This window comes from Sylvia atricapilla, chromosome 7 (assembly GCF_009819655.1).
Source record: "Sylvia atricapilla isolate bSylAtr1 chromosome 7, bSylAtr1.pri, whole genome shotgun sequence".
Lineage (NCBI taxonomy): Eukaryota > Metazoa > Chordata > Aves > Passeriformes > Sylviidae > Sylvia > Sylvia atricapilla.
In genome coordinates, this window is record NC_089146.1 from 27,808,314 (window position 1) to 27,824,307 (window position 15,994).

Here is a 15,994-nt window from a genome sequence, read left to right on the forward strand (position 1 = left end):
AGTAAAGCACACGCCGGGAGAGAGGCGGAGGCACAAAGAACCCCCGGACGGGAGGCCAGTCAGAGAAGAGCTGGAACTTTTTAACCTCTGCTGAAGCAAACGAGCTGGGGGTCGCCGCGTGACTGCCGGCAGCATTTCGGCGGGGGCCAGGCGCGTATTTCCCCGCGCGGGCGGGCTGCGGGAGCCGCCCCGCTGCCGGGAGGGACGAGCATCCCGGGCGCGGGCCGGACTACAGCCCCCGTCATGCCGCGGCGCGGGCGGGCGGTGGCGGCCAGCGCGCCTGCGCCGCCAGACGTGGCAGCAGCCGCAGCGGCGGCGGGTCCGGAGCGGGTCCGGCGCGGCGGCGGGATGGCAGCGCCGGGGCAGGGCGCGGGGGCTGCGCGGCGCCGCGGGCGGCTCCCGCCGCTGCCGCTGCTGCTGCTCGGCCTGGCGGTGAGTGGCGGCGGAGGGGCGGCGGGGACGGCGAGGGGCGTCCCCCGTCCCCGGGCCGGGGCGGGGGCGCGGCGCGGCCGGCGGAGTTGGGCGAAAGTTGGGAGCGGGACGGGCCCCCGGGGCCGGGCGCGGCGGCTCCTCCGCCGCCCGCACCCGCCGCCGCCGCGGGTGGCTTCGGCTCGGCACAGCCCGGCGTGGCTGGGCTCCGGCAGCGCTCCTCCCGGGTGTCTTCCCGGCGCTCAGCCCGTGTGCTTCTCGCCTGCTTCCCCTTTCTCAATCTTCCCAAAGCGCCGCCCGGAGAAAGCGCATCCCCGGCGTGCGGCGGCGCCTCCCCGAGCGGCTGCGGGCCGGGGCCCCCGGCTGCCCCGGCGGCTCCGACCCGCGGCGCTTCGGTCCCAAGTTTCGTGTGAGAAGCGGTGCGGTGGCAGGGGGTTCGCAGAGGGTTTCCCTCGGCGGCTCGGCTTTGTGCACCTGTGTGCGGCACCCCCGGGCCGGGCACCCCCGCCCCTGCGCCCCTCGCCCGCGGCGCTCTCCGCCCCGGCGCTCCGGGCTGTCGCGCTGTGCTCCGCTGACACTGCGCTGAGCGGAGCACCGCGCACCTCGGGGAGGCTCCTGCACTTCCAGAAAGACTTTAAAGTCTGATTTTTTTTTATTTTTTTTATTTAATCCGCAGAATTTAGCATGAATAGCTCGAAAGATTGATGAAGGCGTGCTTTAAAACACTACTTTATTCACTTTATTGTTATGAACTGCAGTTCATCCTTCTGCCTGGACAAATGAAGCTAATAATTAATGAAAAATTACGTTAATTTTTTTATGCACGAGTGATATGAAATGTATTTGGAAATGCATGACCATGGAGTGCTCATCTAATTCGTACAAATCAAGTGTGGAATTGCTAATTTCCCTATGCTTATCCTGTACTAATATTAGAATTGCCTTTGTGGGGCAGAAAGATTTGGCCCTGTCTGATGTAGCCTTTTGCCCCTGGCAGGGCCGTAGCTCTCGGCTCATTCAGGAGGGAGAAGAAATGCTGTGCATTCTGAACAATTTTTGCTTTGTTTTAAGCTTGGTCTAAAATCACAGACCTCTGCTATCTGTACTTTATTGATTTCAAGTGAAACTGAAGTCAGGCTGAACTCTCCCTAAATGCTGGAGAGGTCTTACTGTGGATTTTTTTCCTCTGTGGCTCATTTTTAATATATACAGTAGTTTTCTCAGTAATACTTGTGGCAGTGCATTCCTCAGATTGGGCATATACTGTGGACCAAGTGGACTGAATTTTCCCTCCCTTCAAAACAGCTAAGCACATGGAGTCATTTCTGGTATTTCCTACTATATCCACTGTGACTGTCAGACCTTATCTTACTGTAACATTCATTTTATGTTAATGTAAATATTTTCCTGTGATTTTTCTTTGTAGATTAAAAGATACTATCCCCATCTTTCTTCATATGAATCTGTAGTTCCCAATTGTTCTGGTTTCCCTCTTTGACCTTTTGTGTTGCAGAGCTGGTGCCTTTGATTTGAACAGAGGGGGCCTGCTGTTGTCAGTGAAATTATACAAAGCCATTTTAATTTATCCACATTATTCTTTCTTACCTTCCTTAATTTGCCACAGCAGTTTATTTGCTCTGTGATGCTTCATGCTGAGCAGATGTCTTCATTGAGCTGTTGATTCAGCTAATTCTTTCCCCTTTGCTGTGTACAAGTAGTTTAAATTATTTCTTCCAATTTGCATTATCTTGCACTTGAAGGTGTGATTTTTCATCTTGAAATATGTAACTCGCTGTACTCCACGACCGAAAAACTAGCCTACAGCTGTGACACAGCAAAACCTGCGTTTAATTTTTTTGAGTTGATGTGAGGCTGTTAAATCAGGAGGTTCTCAGTGTGTAAAGCTAAGGTAATACCAGCTGCTTGGCAGGTCAGTGAGAAACTTTTTTTTTTTCTTTCAGCCAGTCCCCAAATATGTTTTGGTTTTTTTGGTTTTGTTTGTTTGTTAGTTTTTCTGGAAGTGCTGACTACTTGCAGTGCACCTGGAACAGTGGCTAGAGTTGTGCATGCATAGCACTTCTGAAAAATAGGGCTCATTTTTTAGCTCATTTTTTGACCCAAAATTGGAGGTGGCTTTTGAGAAATGAAATCTTTATCTCCGTAAGACTTCCTACGTATGTAAAAGGGAACCTATAAAGCTGGATAAAGAGAACATTCAAGTATCTTCTAATGTAAGCTTTTTAATACTAATTTGTTACCTTCAGCATCACTGTGGGTGTGTGAAACACACATGAGGAAGATGGTGGAGTGATCTCTGACTACTGTGAAGTTTTATTTCTTGAATGAGTTGGAGAGCTGTGAGGAAGTTGTGGGTTCCCTGCTTGGTTTATCAAGTGGTTGACTGTATTTTGTGCTCAAAGGACTGAATTTACTGTTCAAGGCACGGGGAAGGAGTTTCACACCAAGGTGGATTAGCATTTCCTCTGATGCATCAGGTGCTGTGCTTTCCCTAGCAGGAGGCAACCCCTGCTTCCAACAGGATTACACATCTGGGTCCGTTTGCTTTGCAAACACCAATGAATATTATCTCATACCAGTGTGGCAAAGATCAGTTTGTCTTCCGAATGTTGGCTTAATGACAGAGAAACAGAGTCAAGAGTTCACCTGACTGAGCGCTGTTGGGAAGCAGACTTTGTGATCTGGTGCTACTCAAATCCCATGCGCTCAAAGAAGGGCTTGAAAGGAACATCTCAGGCTTCTGGCTCCTCAAGTACTTCCTTAATCCTTGCCTTGTAGGGTCACAGGAATGCACTAGTGAGCACTGATATGTGAATCCAGGCCTGCAGGGAAGGCTTGGGCGTGATTCACTCTGTGTTTCAGGTAGCCCTGCAGAATGGGCAGCAGTGACTTGCCTCTGGTGAGGTTGCAGGCAGGGTGTGAGCACTGCTTCACCACTTTGGGCTTGAATTCAGAAATGCCTCTTCCCATCCAGTTATTGTTTGTACTACAGGAGCCTCTTTGGACAGTGTTTCCTGGCAGTCAGAGGGAGGGTACTGCAGAGAGAAATCCCTCACTTGCTGTCCCCCCACTGTATTCATACTTTGTCCATTCCCTCTTCAAACTATGGATTTGTAAAACTCTGATGTCAGCTATGCTGTGTGTCCTCAGATGCCCTTCCCAAATCAAACCTTGGCTTTGTTACTCCACTCCATGTGTTATGGAGGGATGTTTTCAATCCATTGATTTTGGTGCCACGGCACCTGTTTACCTCAGAGGCCCTGGGATGTTGATGCAAGCACAGTGTGGTCATCAGAAGTGATGTTTCTGCCCAGGGATGAGTTCATGGTGTCCTGAGCAATTGGTCATGGAAGAGGTGCTTGTTCTGTTGTTAACCATTTCTTTTGCCTTTTGATGGTGGAGTTCCTTGAATTCATCTGTTTCAGTAAAATGGAGGTAGTGAGGTGTTTCTTCAGAACTGTGGCTGGAGATCTGTGAATGGAAAAACTCTGGTTTTGGTTGCAAATTGCATGGCACTAACTAGCATTGCCTTAAATTTCTTGATGCAGGCAGGGTCACTTTGGAAGTTGTTGTTTACCTTGTTCCTGCCACCTTTTCAAGCTTGTGAATGGCAAAAAATTGTGATAGCAAAGCACGTCTTTAGTTTTGGCACTGTGCTAGCTGTGAGTGGCTGGTAGCATTGGTGGAGAGTGCTGTGAATTGCATTCTTGCAGAACACAGATAGCAAAGGTAATTTAATTTGTGACTGTCTTGATGATGTCCTGTCGCCTTTGGGTTTAGAGTTGTATAATCTATTTGCTGGGTGATTGCAGAGAGAGTCTTTCTCTCCCCCTCTTCACTTTTCCTGAATGTGGCACACCATGACTGTGTGATTGTGCTGCTCTAGGATTAGGTGTGTGCTGGTTTGTTCTGGTGCTGCCTTCCTTTCACCTCTTGCAGATCACTTCCTTTCTGTGTGAACCTTGCTCCAGCTATTAAAATTAAACTTTGCCTCCTATCACCTGGCACAAAAATGTAAGGATTAATTAGTTAACATTTGTCCAATGCTTTGAAGATAACAAGTGCAATATAAAGTGCTAGAGATTTTCATGTGTCATTTTTTGCCCTCTCTTCCTTATAAATCCCATTAATAGTGGTTTTGTCTTCTTTTTATAGTACCTCCTACGTGCTTCTTGAGTAGGTGGTATTTCTTTAAACTTCTCGAAAACCCAGTTTTTAGTGGAGGATTATGTGGCATATGCTTTGCTCATGCCCTTAACTTCTGTAGTCAAATGTGCTCATTCAGAAGTGATATCTGAAATATTATTTCATCAGCAGCTTGTTTAATATATATGTATGGTGCCAGTGCCTGGCTTGATGAGAGAGAGCTTCACAGTCATAATATAGAGAAAGTTTTTTTGTCAGTGTTAGTAATTGACCCTATTACAGTCAGTTGTTAATTAGTAAATAGTTGCATGGGTTTTCCTTCACAGAGCATTTGAAACCCGGTATAAACCATACAATTAATTTGCCACTCAGTGCCCTTAAGAACATCCTTTAATATAGACTATTATGCCTGTAGCTTAAACCCCACTGTTTAAGAACAATATGAACAGTAGAGTCTAGTCAAATCTTGACGTCTCCATGGTATTTTTTGCTACCTTCTATATTTGGAAAGTGAACATAGCGAGCACCACGTTAAATGGAATGTCTTATTTGTAGCATTCTTCAGCCTAAGTTAAAGAGTACCAAGACACTCTGTGTCAGGGTTTTAATTTGCTTTCCTTTGAAAACAAAAGAAAACATGACACCTGCCTCTTTGCAAATATGACCTCCCACAACAAAATGTCAGTAGTGCTTCAGTTTCTTAATATCTGGAATGGCTTGAGGAGTTAACTGATCTGGATTATGTATGCAGTAAGAACGTGCTCTTCCACAGAGCTTGTGGGAATGAACAAAGCCCAGGAAGTGTCCAGTGGGCTGTCTGCAAATGTAAATCTGTCGGGCAGACCCATGGTTTTGGAATGCTGTCGGTCTTGCAGTGCAGTTGTTGATTTTCCCGAGTGTCTGCTGGAGCCCTCCTCAGCTGGCCCCATCCCATGCTGCTGTAGGTGTGGCAGTCGCTGCCCCCTATTCGGATGGTGGCTTTTTGGATGGGTCACAGACATCGCGGAGCAGCCTTTGTTCTGGGAGTCTTCAGCAGGTTGCATTTTGTGAATCCCTGCAGGGGCAATTGGCAGAAGACGTTTTGAGATTCCAGTGGGATTGCTGAGACTACTGCACTTCAACTGTGACCCCTGAAGTCTGAGACCCAAGAGCTACTACTCTTTCTCTTCCCCACTCCACAAAGTAATTTTTTACCAGGCTTCCTTGATGTACCTTTGGGTAACAGAGCTAACCTGTTTCCTCCCATCTGATTTGATTAAAATATTTCTACAGCTATTTTAGATATTAATCATGAACGGGAAAAGGGGACTGTCCTACTTATCACTACCCATCTTGGAAGGCATTTGTTACAAATGGCTCAGTGATCAAAGCAGCACAACCCTGAATGTAAATAGCAGCAGAGGGAGGGCTCCTGAGTGAAAAGCAAGCAATTATTGCACAAGGTCAAGAGTAGTTTGTATGATGAACAAGGAACATAAAGCATCTGCAGTCAAACTGTGATTCTTGTAAACAAGGGGGCTTTGGATTTGAACATCTTGTATTTTTCAGTGGGAAGGAATTGGGGGAATGGAAACAAAGGGTCAGTTTTTCCCTTGTGCTTGCCTGGAGATCAGTTAGACCCGCTATTGTCAGTACGTGCACAGTCTGTGCACCACGGGACTTGGCTGTGTAACCAGCTGGTCTGCAGATTTACAAACCTCTGTCACCACGGTACGGGGGTGTCCCTTCAAGCCAGCCTTCCGAGGTTAAGTGCACAGTCCATCATAGGGCTCATTTTGGGAGCTGAGTGGGAAAGGAAAGGTGATTTCCTGTCTTGTTGGAATTTCTTGCCTGTTCCCCCCCTCCCCCCATTTTAATGCAGCAGATGAGAGCCTTGTTCAGAATGTGAACTACTCCTTTCCTGAAGAAGTTAATAATGAAATTAAATTCAGTCATCTCCATTACTGCTTGGAATTTTGAGGCAGGTTTCCTCTTCAACTAGACTCCTATAAAATGCCTTGTCAGACGCAATCTGTTTCATATGCGCAGGGTTGCTGATTGATCATATTTACAGTGGGTTGAGTGCTGTTGTCCCAAAATGAGAATGACACCAGTGGGTGGCTAAGCTAAGGCAGAAATTTGAGTCCATGTCTTCCTGAAAAAGTGGAGTTTAGAAATTGTGGTCGAGTGAGTGTAAGGCTGTGTGCCTCCCAAGCAGTAGTTGTGCTAGTCTGTTGTCACAGCCCCAGCATTCTTGATGAATAGTGTGCAAATTGGCTGCCTAATTATACATGTGTTAGTGCGTGCATAAAAATTGCATGTTGACATATGGATTCAGGCACCTAAGCACTGTTTCAGCTGCATATCCATTTATACTTTTTATGCATTATTTGTGTCCAGGGAAGTATATGTTTTGGGTTCTTGAGCTGGAAATAGGAGAAATAGGGAAGACTTTTTTCTGTCTGGTGTATATTGCTACTCTTCTGATAGAAATCAAAATTAAATAAGGAAGATCTATTTTCTTGTTTTTAAAACAGTGTGTTTTCATTGCCCTTGATATAAAATAAATACATAAGTAATTCTCCAGATATGCTGCTTATCCTTAGCAAAAGACCATGCTGTCATGAAGCTTTTGTGGGGAGCAGCTCATAAATTGAACTGGGTTCTGTGGGACAAGTAGTTAAGCATTTATCACATTTAATTTGAATAATAAATGTAAAATATGAAAATACATTCTTGTGGCTGTTTGAAAGATATTCCCTTTTTTCATTTTAAAATGAGATTCAGAGAAGAGTACAAACTTGAGAAATAAACTCTGCTTTCTCAGATCCTTTATGATTCTGAGAAAACACGGCCTGAGGGATGACCAGGTTTTTCAATAGTGTCAGTCCTGGAAGTATAATTAGCAAATAGTTACTTGCCTGTAACTCTTTGCCTCTGGGTTTCAGAAAGTTCAGATCTTCCTTGGGTACCAATTCTAAGGGAGTGGGGTTGTGCCAGTGTTTACTGCTCTTTAACACATGCATATGTTTGTCGGCTCTGCAAGGAATTGCTAGAGAGTGAGGAAAAAAAGAAAATTAAACCTTTTTGGCTGATCAGACTTCTGCCACTAAGCTTGCAAGATCATATATTAAAATACATCCTTTGAAGAACAGAGACATCTAGAACACATGGGGGTTTTGTCCCTTGTACTTGAATAGCCGTGTCTCAGCAGTTTTGAATTGGCTGTCTTGAGGATTTGGGTTCACTTATGTTTTACTTGAGAGTCTTTCATGCATCTCAGACACTATGGTCACATGACTGATGTGTGACCTACCCCATAAAAATTCTGTGAAAATAAATTCAGATTGCGATTTTGAGCTGGGGAAAATCTGCAGACTAGAATTGCTATGAGATTTGCATTTCATAGTCTGCCACGTGTAGTCTGTCATTTTTTGAAGGTCTCCACTAAAGTTTCCTGCATCTGAGAGCACCAGGTGACAGTCATGTCACTGAGCCAGCCATGGATGAGGACCTGTTATGATAGGCAACTGTGCAAACACAGCATGGAATAAAATAGACCTTCCCTCAATTTCTATGCAGTTTCTCATTGCCATAACTGGCTAGGGTGGCAGAGATGTTGCAAATGTTGGTCCTATTATGCCTTTTACTTTAGCAGGTATCAAGGTGGGCAGCTTCTTGAGAAAAATTGGAGCATTCCTTAACTTTCTGGGCAGTGGACGTGAATAGATTTTAAAGCTTTAGGATGCTCAAGTGACAAGAGAGTTTAGCTTGTTTCTTATTTATAGATTTCCATATGTGTGAATGTAGCACTTCCTGACGCATATGAAAAGAGGCTTCCTGCCCAGGAGGGACTGTCACCTTTCTTGACCTCTTCTTTTTTTAATATGCGCTCATCTCCTCTTGTGCCCTGGATTTAAACAAGAAGCAGTGTGCCTGATTGGGCAGTGCCTGGCTGATGAGCTCTCCTGCAAAATGTCTGGAGTAAATCTACCTGAGTCATGTCTTACAAATAAATTCATGTAGCACAGTAAATGCAAATTAGCTTCGTCTTTGCTGCTGCTTTACCTATAGGCTGTGCAGGAACATGAGTTTGTTGTTTTGTGGAAGAGTATAACTGCTTCCATAGAATTCTTTTTTCCCATCCTCTTAATTTTACAGTGTTGCCTGTTCTACAGAACTCATGGCTGTAGCCCTGATGAGGCTGTAGCTGCTGGTACAGTTGTCACTGCTGTGACTCTAGAGCAGGGCAAAGCAGCCCCGTGTTTGGGACTGGCATCTTGTAGAATTGACTCCTTGATAGCCCTTGCCTTCAACAGAGCCAGAGCTGGTAGGGAAGGCAGAGGTTCTGCTGGAGGTTTAACCATAAACCAGCCTCTCGTTTATTCTGGGTAGGGTCTTGATTAATTTCAGCGGGAGAAGGCTGGAGAGTGCGGAACTACTTAATTCTTATCAGTTTGCAAACATCGTATAGGGCAAACCCGAACTGGGGCTGGTGAATTTCTCCGCTCAGCCGATAACCTCCCAGTGTTGCTGTGACTGCCTTAGATGTGCAGGCAGGGCTGTTCTGTCCAACTGGATGCCTTTGGCTTGGACTTTTAGGGTTTTATAACCAGGAAAGGCTGCAACATTAATCTTAATTAAAGGGAGATGATGATTTATTCAGCTGGGCTGACTGGTGTGCTTGTATGCACAATGCCATTCCCAGTGGGTTTTGGGCTAATCCATACGAACAGAGCGGGCTACTGTAGTAAAAGTGTAGGAAAATGAGTAACACGTATTGATTTGATACCTGGAGAGGAATCGGGCAAAGAAGCAATGGGTATATGCAATGTGACATGCATCTCCCTCCAAGCACCTGCTGTTCCACCAGCACAGGGAGTTTTCTGCTAGTGGCAACACTGACGAGGCAGTAGTTAAAGCTCTCATTGTTTTCAGAATCCAATTTTTCAAGAGCTTTACAGCTATGCCATTATAAGGAAGGAAAGAAAGAAAGAAAAAGAAAATTCCTGAAATTGGCAAAACAGCCTTTCTACCTGGAAAAGACGTGGAATGCTTATACTTAAAACCATAAAATGGTGTGGGTTGGAAGGGAGCACAAAGATCATCTCATTTTAACACCTCTCTTATGAGTTATTGGTAAACACTTTAAACAAAGTTTACAGTATCTATAATTTGGTGTCATGTTGAAAGCAGCTTTTGTGGGGTTTTTAAGTCAAATTGCTTCTTTTTGATAGGGTTCACAGACTAGGGTATCCTTAATTGAGTCCAGTTTTTTAAACCAAACTAGCAACCTGTAGTTTCGCTTTTTCCCCTGTGTTCAGCCTTTCAGTTAAGCTTATTTCTTGTCTTCTGTAACTCAAGGCATAAGTAAAACTATAAGACACTTGGATAGTTACAAAAATTGAGGTGAAGGGGAGAGTTTAAAATAGCATTAAAGAGATCTGCCCATAATGTTGGATTAATTTCTCTTGTGCAGCTCCTGATTATGGTGGTTTTGGGCAGGATTATTCACGTCTGCATCACCTCACTTAGCCCAGCTATATTTGCCTGCTTTGATTGGCAACACCATGTATTCATCTCAGAAAATACACAAGTGGTTCACGTACATCAGCCTGGAATAGGAAGGTTGAGCTCTGCACATCTGGGTTTAGAAGAATCTGAGACTTTCGGTCGAATTAAAACATCAAGGACATTTATGATGAATGCAGAGGCTGACTTGCAGATGTGCTGACTTCCTTCTCACAATCTGACAGTCTGGTCAGCAGGCCTGGTGCTGGGAATCCTGCCTGTGGAGTGGGGTAACTTGTTCACTCTCAGATTTTATGCTATAGATGTATTTTCTAGTAATTTCTAAATTCTCAAACATCCTGGTTGTTTTGAGGATGATCTCCATCTCGGCTCAGCATCTCTCCATTACCTCGTTGTCCCAGGATTCCCCCCTCATGCCCTTCTCTTTTCCACATGTAAAGACTTCTGGCATTTATACAGTCTGTGTCATAGGTGCAGGTTTTGTTTCTGTGCCTCAGTTACTGTGGTGCTTGGAAATAGCTGAATTTGAATGAAGTGCGTGCCTGGGGCTGTGTGTTCTCACTTCATTGGCTTAGTCCCTCCTTAAATGCTACATGATGTAACACATGGGATGCAAGAACAGCCTTTTACTTCTTCACATTCACGGTGGACATATTTTCCAGCCTGGTTGGAGTAAGGCACAATCAAAATCAGTTCTGTAATTAAGGAAATGTTGAACCTCTTGTGTGTGTTAGGCAAATGAGCTAAAGCTTTTAGCCAGGCAATTAAGTGTTTTTACTGTAAGGTGAATGGAAACTAGATAATTTCTTCAGCTAAGCTTCACTTAATCATTCCATTAGCACGAATTCAGTACAGTGCAGAAGGGAAGCAGCATAGCCTGATGGATAAGATTATTATTATATTATTATTATTGAAGATGATTGCAGTAAGAATAAGCAGTAAAGGCCCCTGCTGAGGATATGGTCATAATTTGGTAGGAGTTTTACTTTATGACAGTCAAACTCTGCTCTGGAATGGTCGTGATTTAAATAGACTAGAAGATGCAGTGGAAAATAACCTGTTTGCATAGATCCAGAACTGAGATACAGAGAGATTAAATGCTGTGTGTTCCGTGTGGCCAGTGGAAGCTGAACAAGACACTGCTGTGTGTGTGTTTGACACGGTGTGGGCACTGGGGAACATGAGCCCTGTTCCACTTTGGAAGGGTGGGTGGCAGAGGGTTGTGCTTAGTGCGGTAATGCGGATGCTGGATTTCTGCATTTTCTGTTCTCATTTCCTACATCTGCTCCCTGTCAGTGTGGGTTATTTTAACTTTATGGCTCTCGCTGTGTTCTGTAGAGTATCAAAGTACCGGATTGAGTTTGCAGCATGTTCAGAGATGTAGGGACAAGAGTGCTTTCAAAGTGGCAATTTGCTGCTTCTCTTGGTAAAGTATATTAAATTTACATAGGAATTGTTATCTGGTTATCTGACTTGGGAGCAAACTTTTGAAAGGGCTGGCATCTTAAGTAAAATCATATTTCTTGATGTTGTGTTCATTTTTTCATTTAAGGCTACTCGTTAGGGATGTAGTGGCCCAGTTTCAATAAATCACATGCCTGGCATTTTTTCTTTTGCTGATCAAATCAATGTGATAGCCTATTTAAGGCAGCATGTCTCAAGATTATTAAAAAACATCATGGCAATTTGCAAAAGCAGGTTGTCTTTGTATTTGTGACTGATGGTTTTGGCTCTCTGTTTCCTTAGGCATTCCTGCCAGCATTCGTGTACTCATTGAAGGTGTCTCCACTCATAGAAAAAATAAGTGATCACAAGGATTTTAAGAAGCTTCTCAGGACACGGAACAATGTACTAGTGCTCTATTCCAAATCTGGTAAGTCATCTTTTGTTTTTTTTTTTTTTTTTGATGGCATGGCTCTTTGTGCCCAGCAAGGTTTATACCAAGGGGCTTCTATGTGGCTGCGAGGGCTTCCTTGAGACCAGTGTTCTTTGTTTTAATTCAGAGGCTCTTGATGTTTCAAGATTGGAGACCTCTTAGCTCAGCCTTCTAATTGCTCTGTCACATTGGCAGAAATGTACTTTATTCTGGCTTTGTCTCCAGAGCTGGCTCCCTGTAATAAGAGCTTTCTAGTGTGTTTATCACGGTAGTTTGCAAGTTTCGATTTCCTGGTGACACTGAAAGGCATAATGAATAGTTACAGTACTGAAATCAGTCCATCTTTGCTTCTGACAGTTTTGAGTGTCCCCTGGTTGTCTTTCAGCTTTAATTAACAAAATACAAAAATAAAAAAGAACTGTTGTGTAAGATGGAAAATGACTCATTTCACATTATGCCACCTGTCCCCTTGAATCTTCTTGTTGTTTCCTCTGTCATTCAGGCTCACCTTTCTGGCTGTTTGGTTACCTGTTTGCTCTTCATTTGCTCTGTTCTGCTCCTACTGTACCTTTTCTTCTTTCTTGCCTTGTCTTTTTTTGGGGGGTGTTTTGTGTAATGCCACATAAAATCAAGAAACTATCTTTAAACTCCATACACAAGTGCAGAATGCTTTTGTGAATGTGGACATCATAGAACAGCAAGACGATGTGTAATAAAGATGATTTTCCTTAATGCTGTATTGTTATTTTTGTTGTTGCTTCCTTCTTCTTCCTGTAGGCAGACAGGACAAGATAATGCCTCGTTTGGGTGTTGGGTCCTCCTTTTCTGACCTGTCGCAAAGGTCTTGTGTCAATTAAACCCAGTGATTGTAGAGGTGCTCTGAGTTCTTAGGGTAACAAATTGGAGCAGTATATGGTGACCAATATCCTCCTCCCCATGTCCCCCAGCACCAGAGAATTTTGCAGACAAAGATGTGCAGGCGCTGGAATAATTAGCTTTATTTCCTAGAGATATACTTATTGTGAAACAGTTAAAATTATATACGTGGCTTGTTTTTTTGTTAAAATACTTGTGTTTTGCTATAGTGGGGAACTTTGAGGGCTTGAACTTGGCCAAATGGTTTTGTAGTAACAGGTTCAAAGTGAAAATCATAAAAGAGTTTCTAATGCTTTTTGATTTTTGAAAGGAACACTTTAGATAAAAAGACGTCTGTATTATTCAGCTTCTTAAAGGGAAAATTTTCTTTTTACGCTTAATATTTTAAGTGGTGGTTGCTTTCATTTTTAGCAGCACAACCAGAACACTTCAGCTGTGACACTCATCTAATAAATGTTGCCCTATGGGCAGTGTTCAAAAGCCATGTTATGGAGATTTCTTTTTTTTCTGTTTTTGTTATTTAATTGGTTGGTGTTAGCAGTCTAAAGCATTGCATGCAGAGCTGACTGTGGAATTAATGTTTCTTCCTGGAACAGTGATCCTTGCACAATTAGAAATCTCTTGCTCAACAGTCATCCAGAAAGAGGGGAGAAAAGAGATGGGAATTTGGAGGTGCAATTTCAATCCCAGATATACATCCCCCAGATATGATGAGATGTTGGCTGGCATCAGGTCCTACTGCTGGAACAAAGGCTTTACTTCCCAGCTGAGCAGAGCTAGATGTCACTTTCTATTGCAATCAGAAAATTCATTGGTTTTGGGAGGTGTCATAATTTGTAGGAGATGTTTAGTTCCCTCTACCAGCTGGGTGTCCTACTGGGTACTCAGCTACTGAGTCTTCTGGGTTAAGTGGGGCCCTGAATGCTTATTTTTAAAAGCGTATTTGTCAAACTGTTCCACTCCAAGTACATGCAAAGAATTTCCCCACCCGTTTAAGTTCCTATGTTGGTGAGAGGTGGCAATTACATGTTCTGGGTATTGGGGGTATGAGAGTTTCTTGAGAGCTGATCCGTGTAGGTTGGTGCCTCTGGTGGCATCAGGCCCAAGCAAAGTCTGTCCAATACAGAGAGGTTGTTTCTGGCTCAGGAGATCGCTGAGGTTAAAATTGTGAATTTTAGAGATTATTTGGTGGGTTATCCCTGCAGGCTGGCTCTACTTGTCTACTCTGATATCTACAGGCCCTCACTTCCTCAGATGCTGGAGACAAGATACTGGTCTACAGAAGCTTTCTGTCTGTCCCAATATTGCATTCTTACATTCAGTTACTTGAAGTAGTTGAGGAGATCTGGAAGAGGCTCTTGGTTTCTATTTTCTGTTTATTGAGGAAGGAAACAGGTCCTCTTAGATTTTTTGGGGGAATAGATACTTACTTGTACTGCTATATTTTTCTATTTTCTGTTTATTTTTAATATATTTATAAGACTCTTGGAATGATAGTGTTTTGCAAAATCTACACATGTGGCATGGCATTATAAAAATCCTCTGTTGGGTGTTTATAATACAGCCAGTACTTGGAAGGACCTTTTCTGGGTACTGCTCATGACTTGGTTTGTGTAGCTCCCAGGGTTATTACGAGAATAAAGTCTGTTATTTTCTGTGTATGATTGGGGTAGAATTATTGAGGCAGAGATGGATGAATGACTTGCCCTTACAGCTGATGAAAGTCCTAAATAAAATTGCTCTAATTAGCAGGCTGTGGTACAAACTGGTTCCTTCCCAGCCACAGGGGAAAAAGGCAGTGTTTGGATGGAAGCTGTAGGAGAGGACACAGTATAGCTTCATAAATGTAGCTCAGGGAGCACGTCTGGAAATACCAATTTCATTGTCTTGTTTAAGGGGGTAGAGGGAAGGAGTCACCCAGCTTCAGTTTAGAGAAGATTTTGCTGATCCCTGCTAGGCTGGTTTCTTCAAATGACATAAGGTGTTCTTCAGGTGTTTCGGAACTTAGAAATGCAAACATTGTATTGTTTTGTGTGGAGTAGTAATGCTGTTGTTCATTTAGTTTTATTACTTAATTTTGTCTTCCAGCTGCTGCTGCTGAAAGTTCACTCAGATTACTGTCCAGTGTGGCCCAGGAGGTAAAAGGACGAGGTACTATAAGCTGGATAGACTGTGGGTACGTGTCATGCTCTTTTCCTCCTTATTTTCCCTTTTCCCTTTTGGCTTTTATTGCTATCTTAGCTTTTTTGATGGCTCTGAAACTTTTTGCCTTTAACTGGACCCACATAATTCTGTGCAGTTTATTCTGTAGGGAGCTTACATCTTGCCATCTTCGCTTCCTTTGAACGAGTGGAGGGAAGTAATTTTTTTTCTTATGGCTGTTGTTACTTCTCTGACAGCATGTTTTTCAGCCTGAAGTTTAGACCCCAGCTAGCATTTACTTTCATAGGGGACACGCAGGGTGCAAGCTTTTTTTCCACAAACTGGGGAAGGAGAAATCTCACATGTTGTGCCTCAGCTGGAGGGCAATGGAATTCTGCTCTGACAGCAAATGTTGTGTGAGCAGTAAGGCTGTTTGCTTGGTTTTGAAGCATCCACCCATTTGTGTTTCTCAATTAAATGTGCTTTCTTTTAAAGACCTTCCTCTGTGCTGGCATAAGTTGCCGCTAGTTTTTAATGTGAAGGCAGAGAAGCTTGCTTTTGTAAGTGGTTGTGTGTGTGGGGAGGAATGAACAGGTGTGTACTTTCTGGTTTGCAGATGTGAAAATCTCCACTGTGGTTCAACTCAATAACAGTTTGCTTGTGGTTTTAGCTTGTGTATCGTAGCGCCTCTGCAGCTTTGAGAGCTTTGCCTGCAGGTGGCAAGGTCCCCTTCCTGCACTGCAGAGGAGCAGCTTGCAGCCTACCTGTGTGTTTGGGTGGATTGCCATGGTATGAACAGACTGTACACTGTGTACAAATGTAAGTCAGCTCTGCACATCATGTGGCTCCCTGAAAATTACACTTTTGAAACTAACCCTCATCCATCAAACAGTGACCCAGGATAAGTCATTGGTAAATGCAACTTAACGTGGGTTTGTTACTGTTAACCTGCCCGGCTCCCCCTCTGCCACCAGGCAGGTGTCTCTCCTGTGGAGT

General features: G+C 43.9%; 1 protein-coding gene across 1 annotated transcript in view; it reads left to right on the forward strand.

Annotated features, from left to right (window-relative positions):
- The first annotated feature begins 228 nt into the window (after positions 1-228).
- PDIA5 (protein disulfide isomerase family A member 5) overlaps positions 229-15,994 on the forward strand; it is a 97,469-nt gene continuing 81,703 nt past the window's right edge. The window contains exons 1-3 of the mRNA XM_066323078.1: positions 229-432; positions 11,851-11,977; positions 14,945-15,032. Of these exons, the coding sequence (XP_066179175.1) occupies positions 244-432; positions 11,851-11,977; positions 14,945-15,032 (404 nt within the window). The 5' untranslated portion in view covers positions 229-243. The remainder of the gene's footprint in view (positions 433-11,850; positions 11,978-14,944; positions 15,033-15,994) is intronic.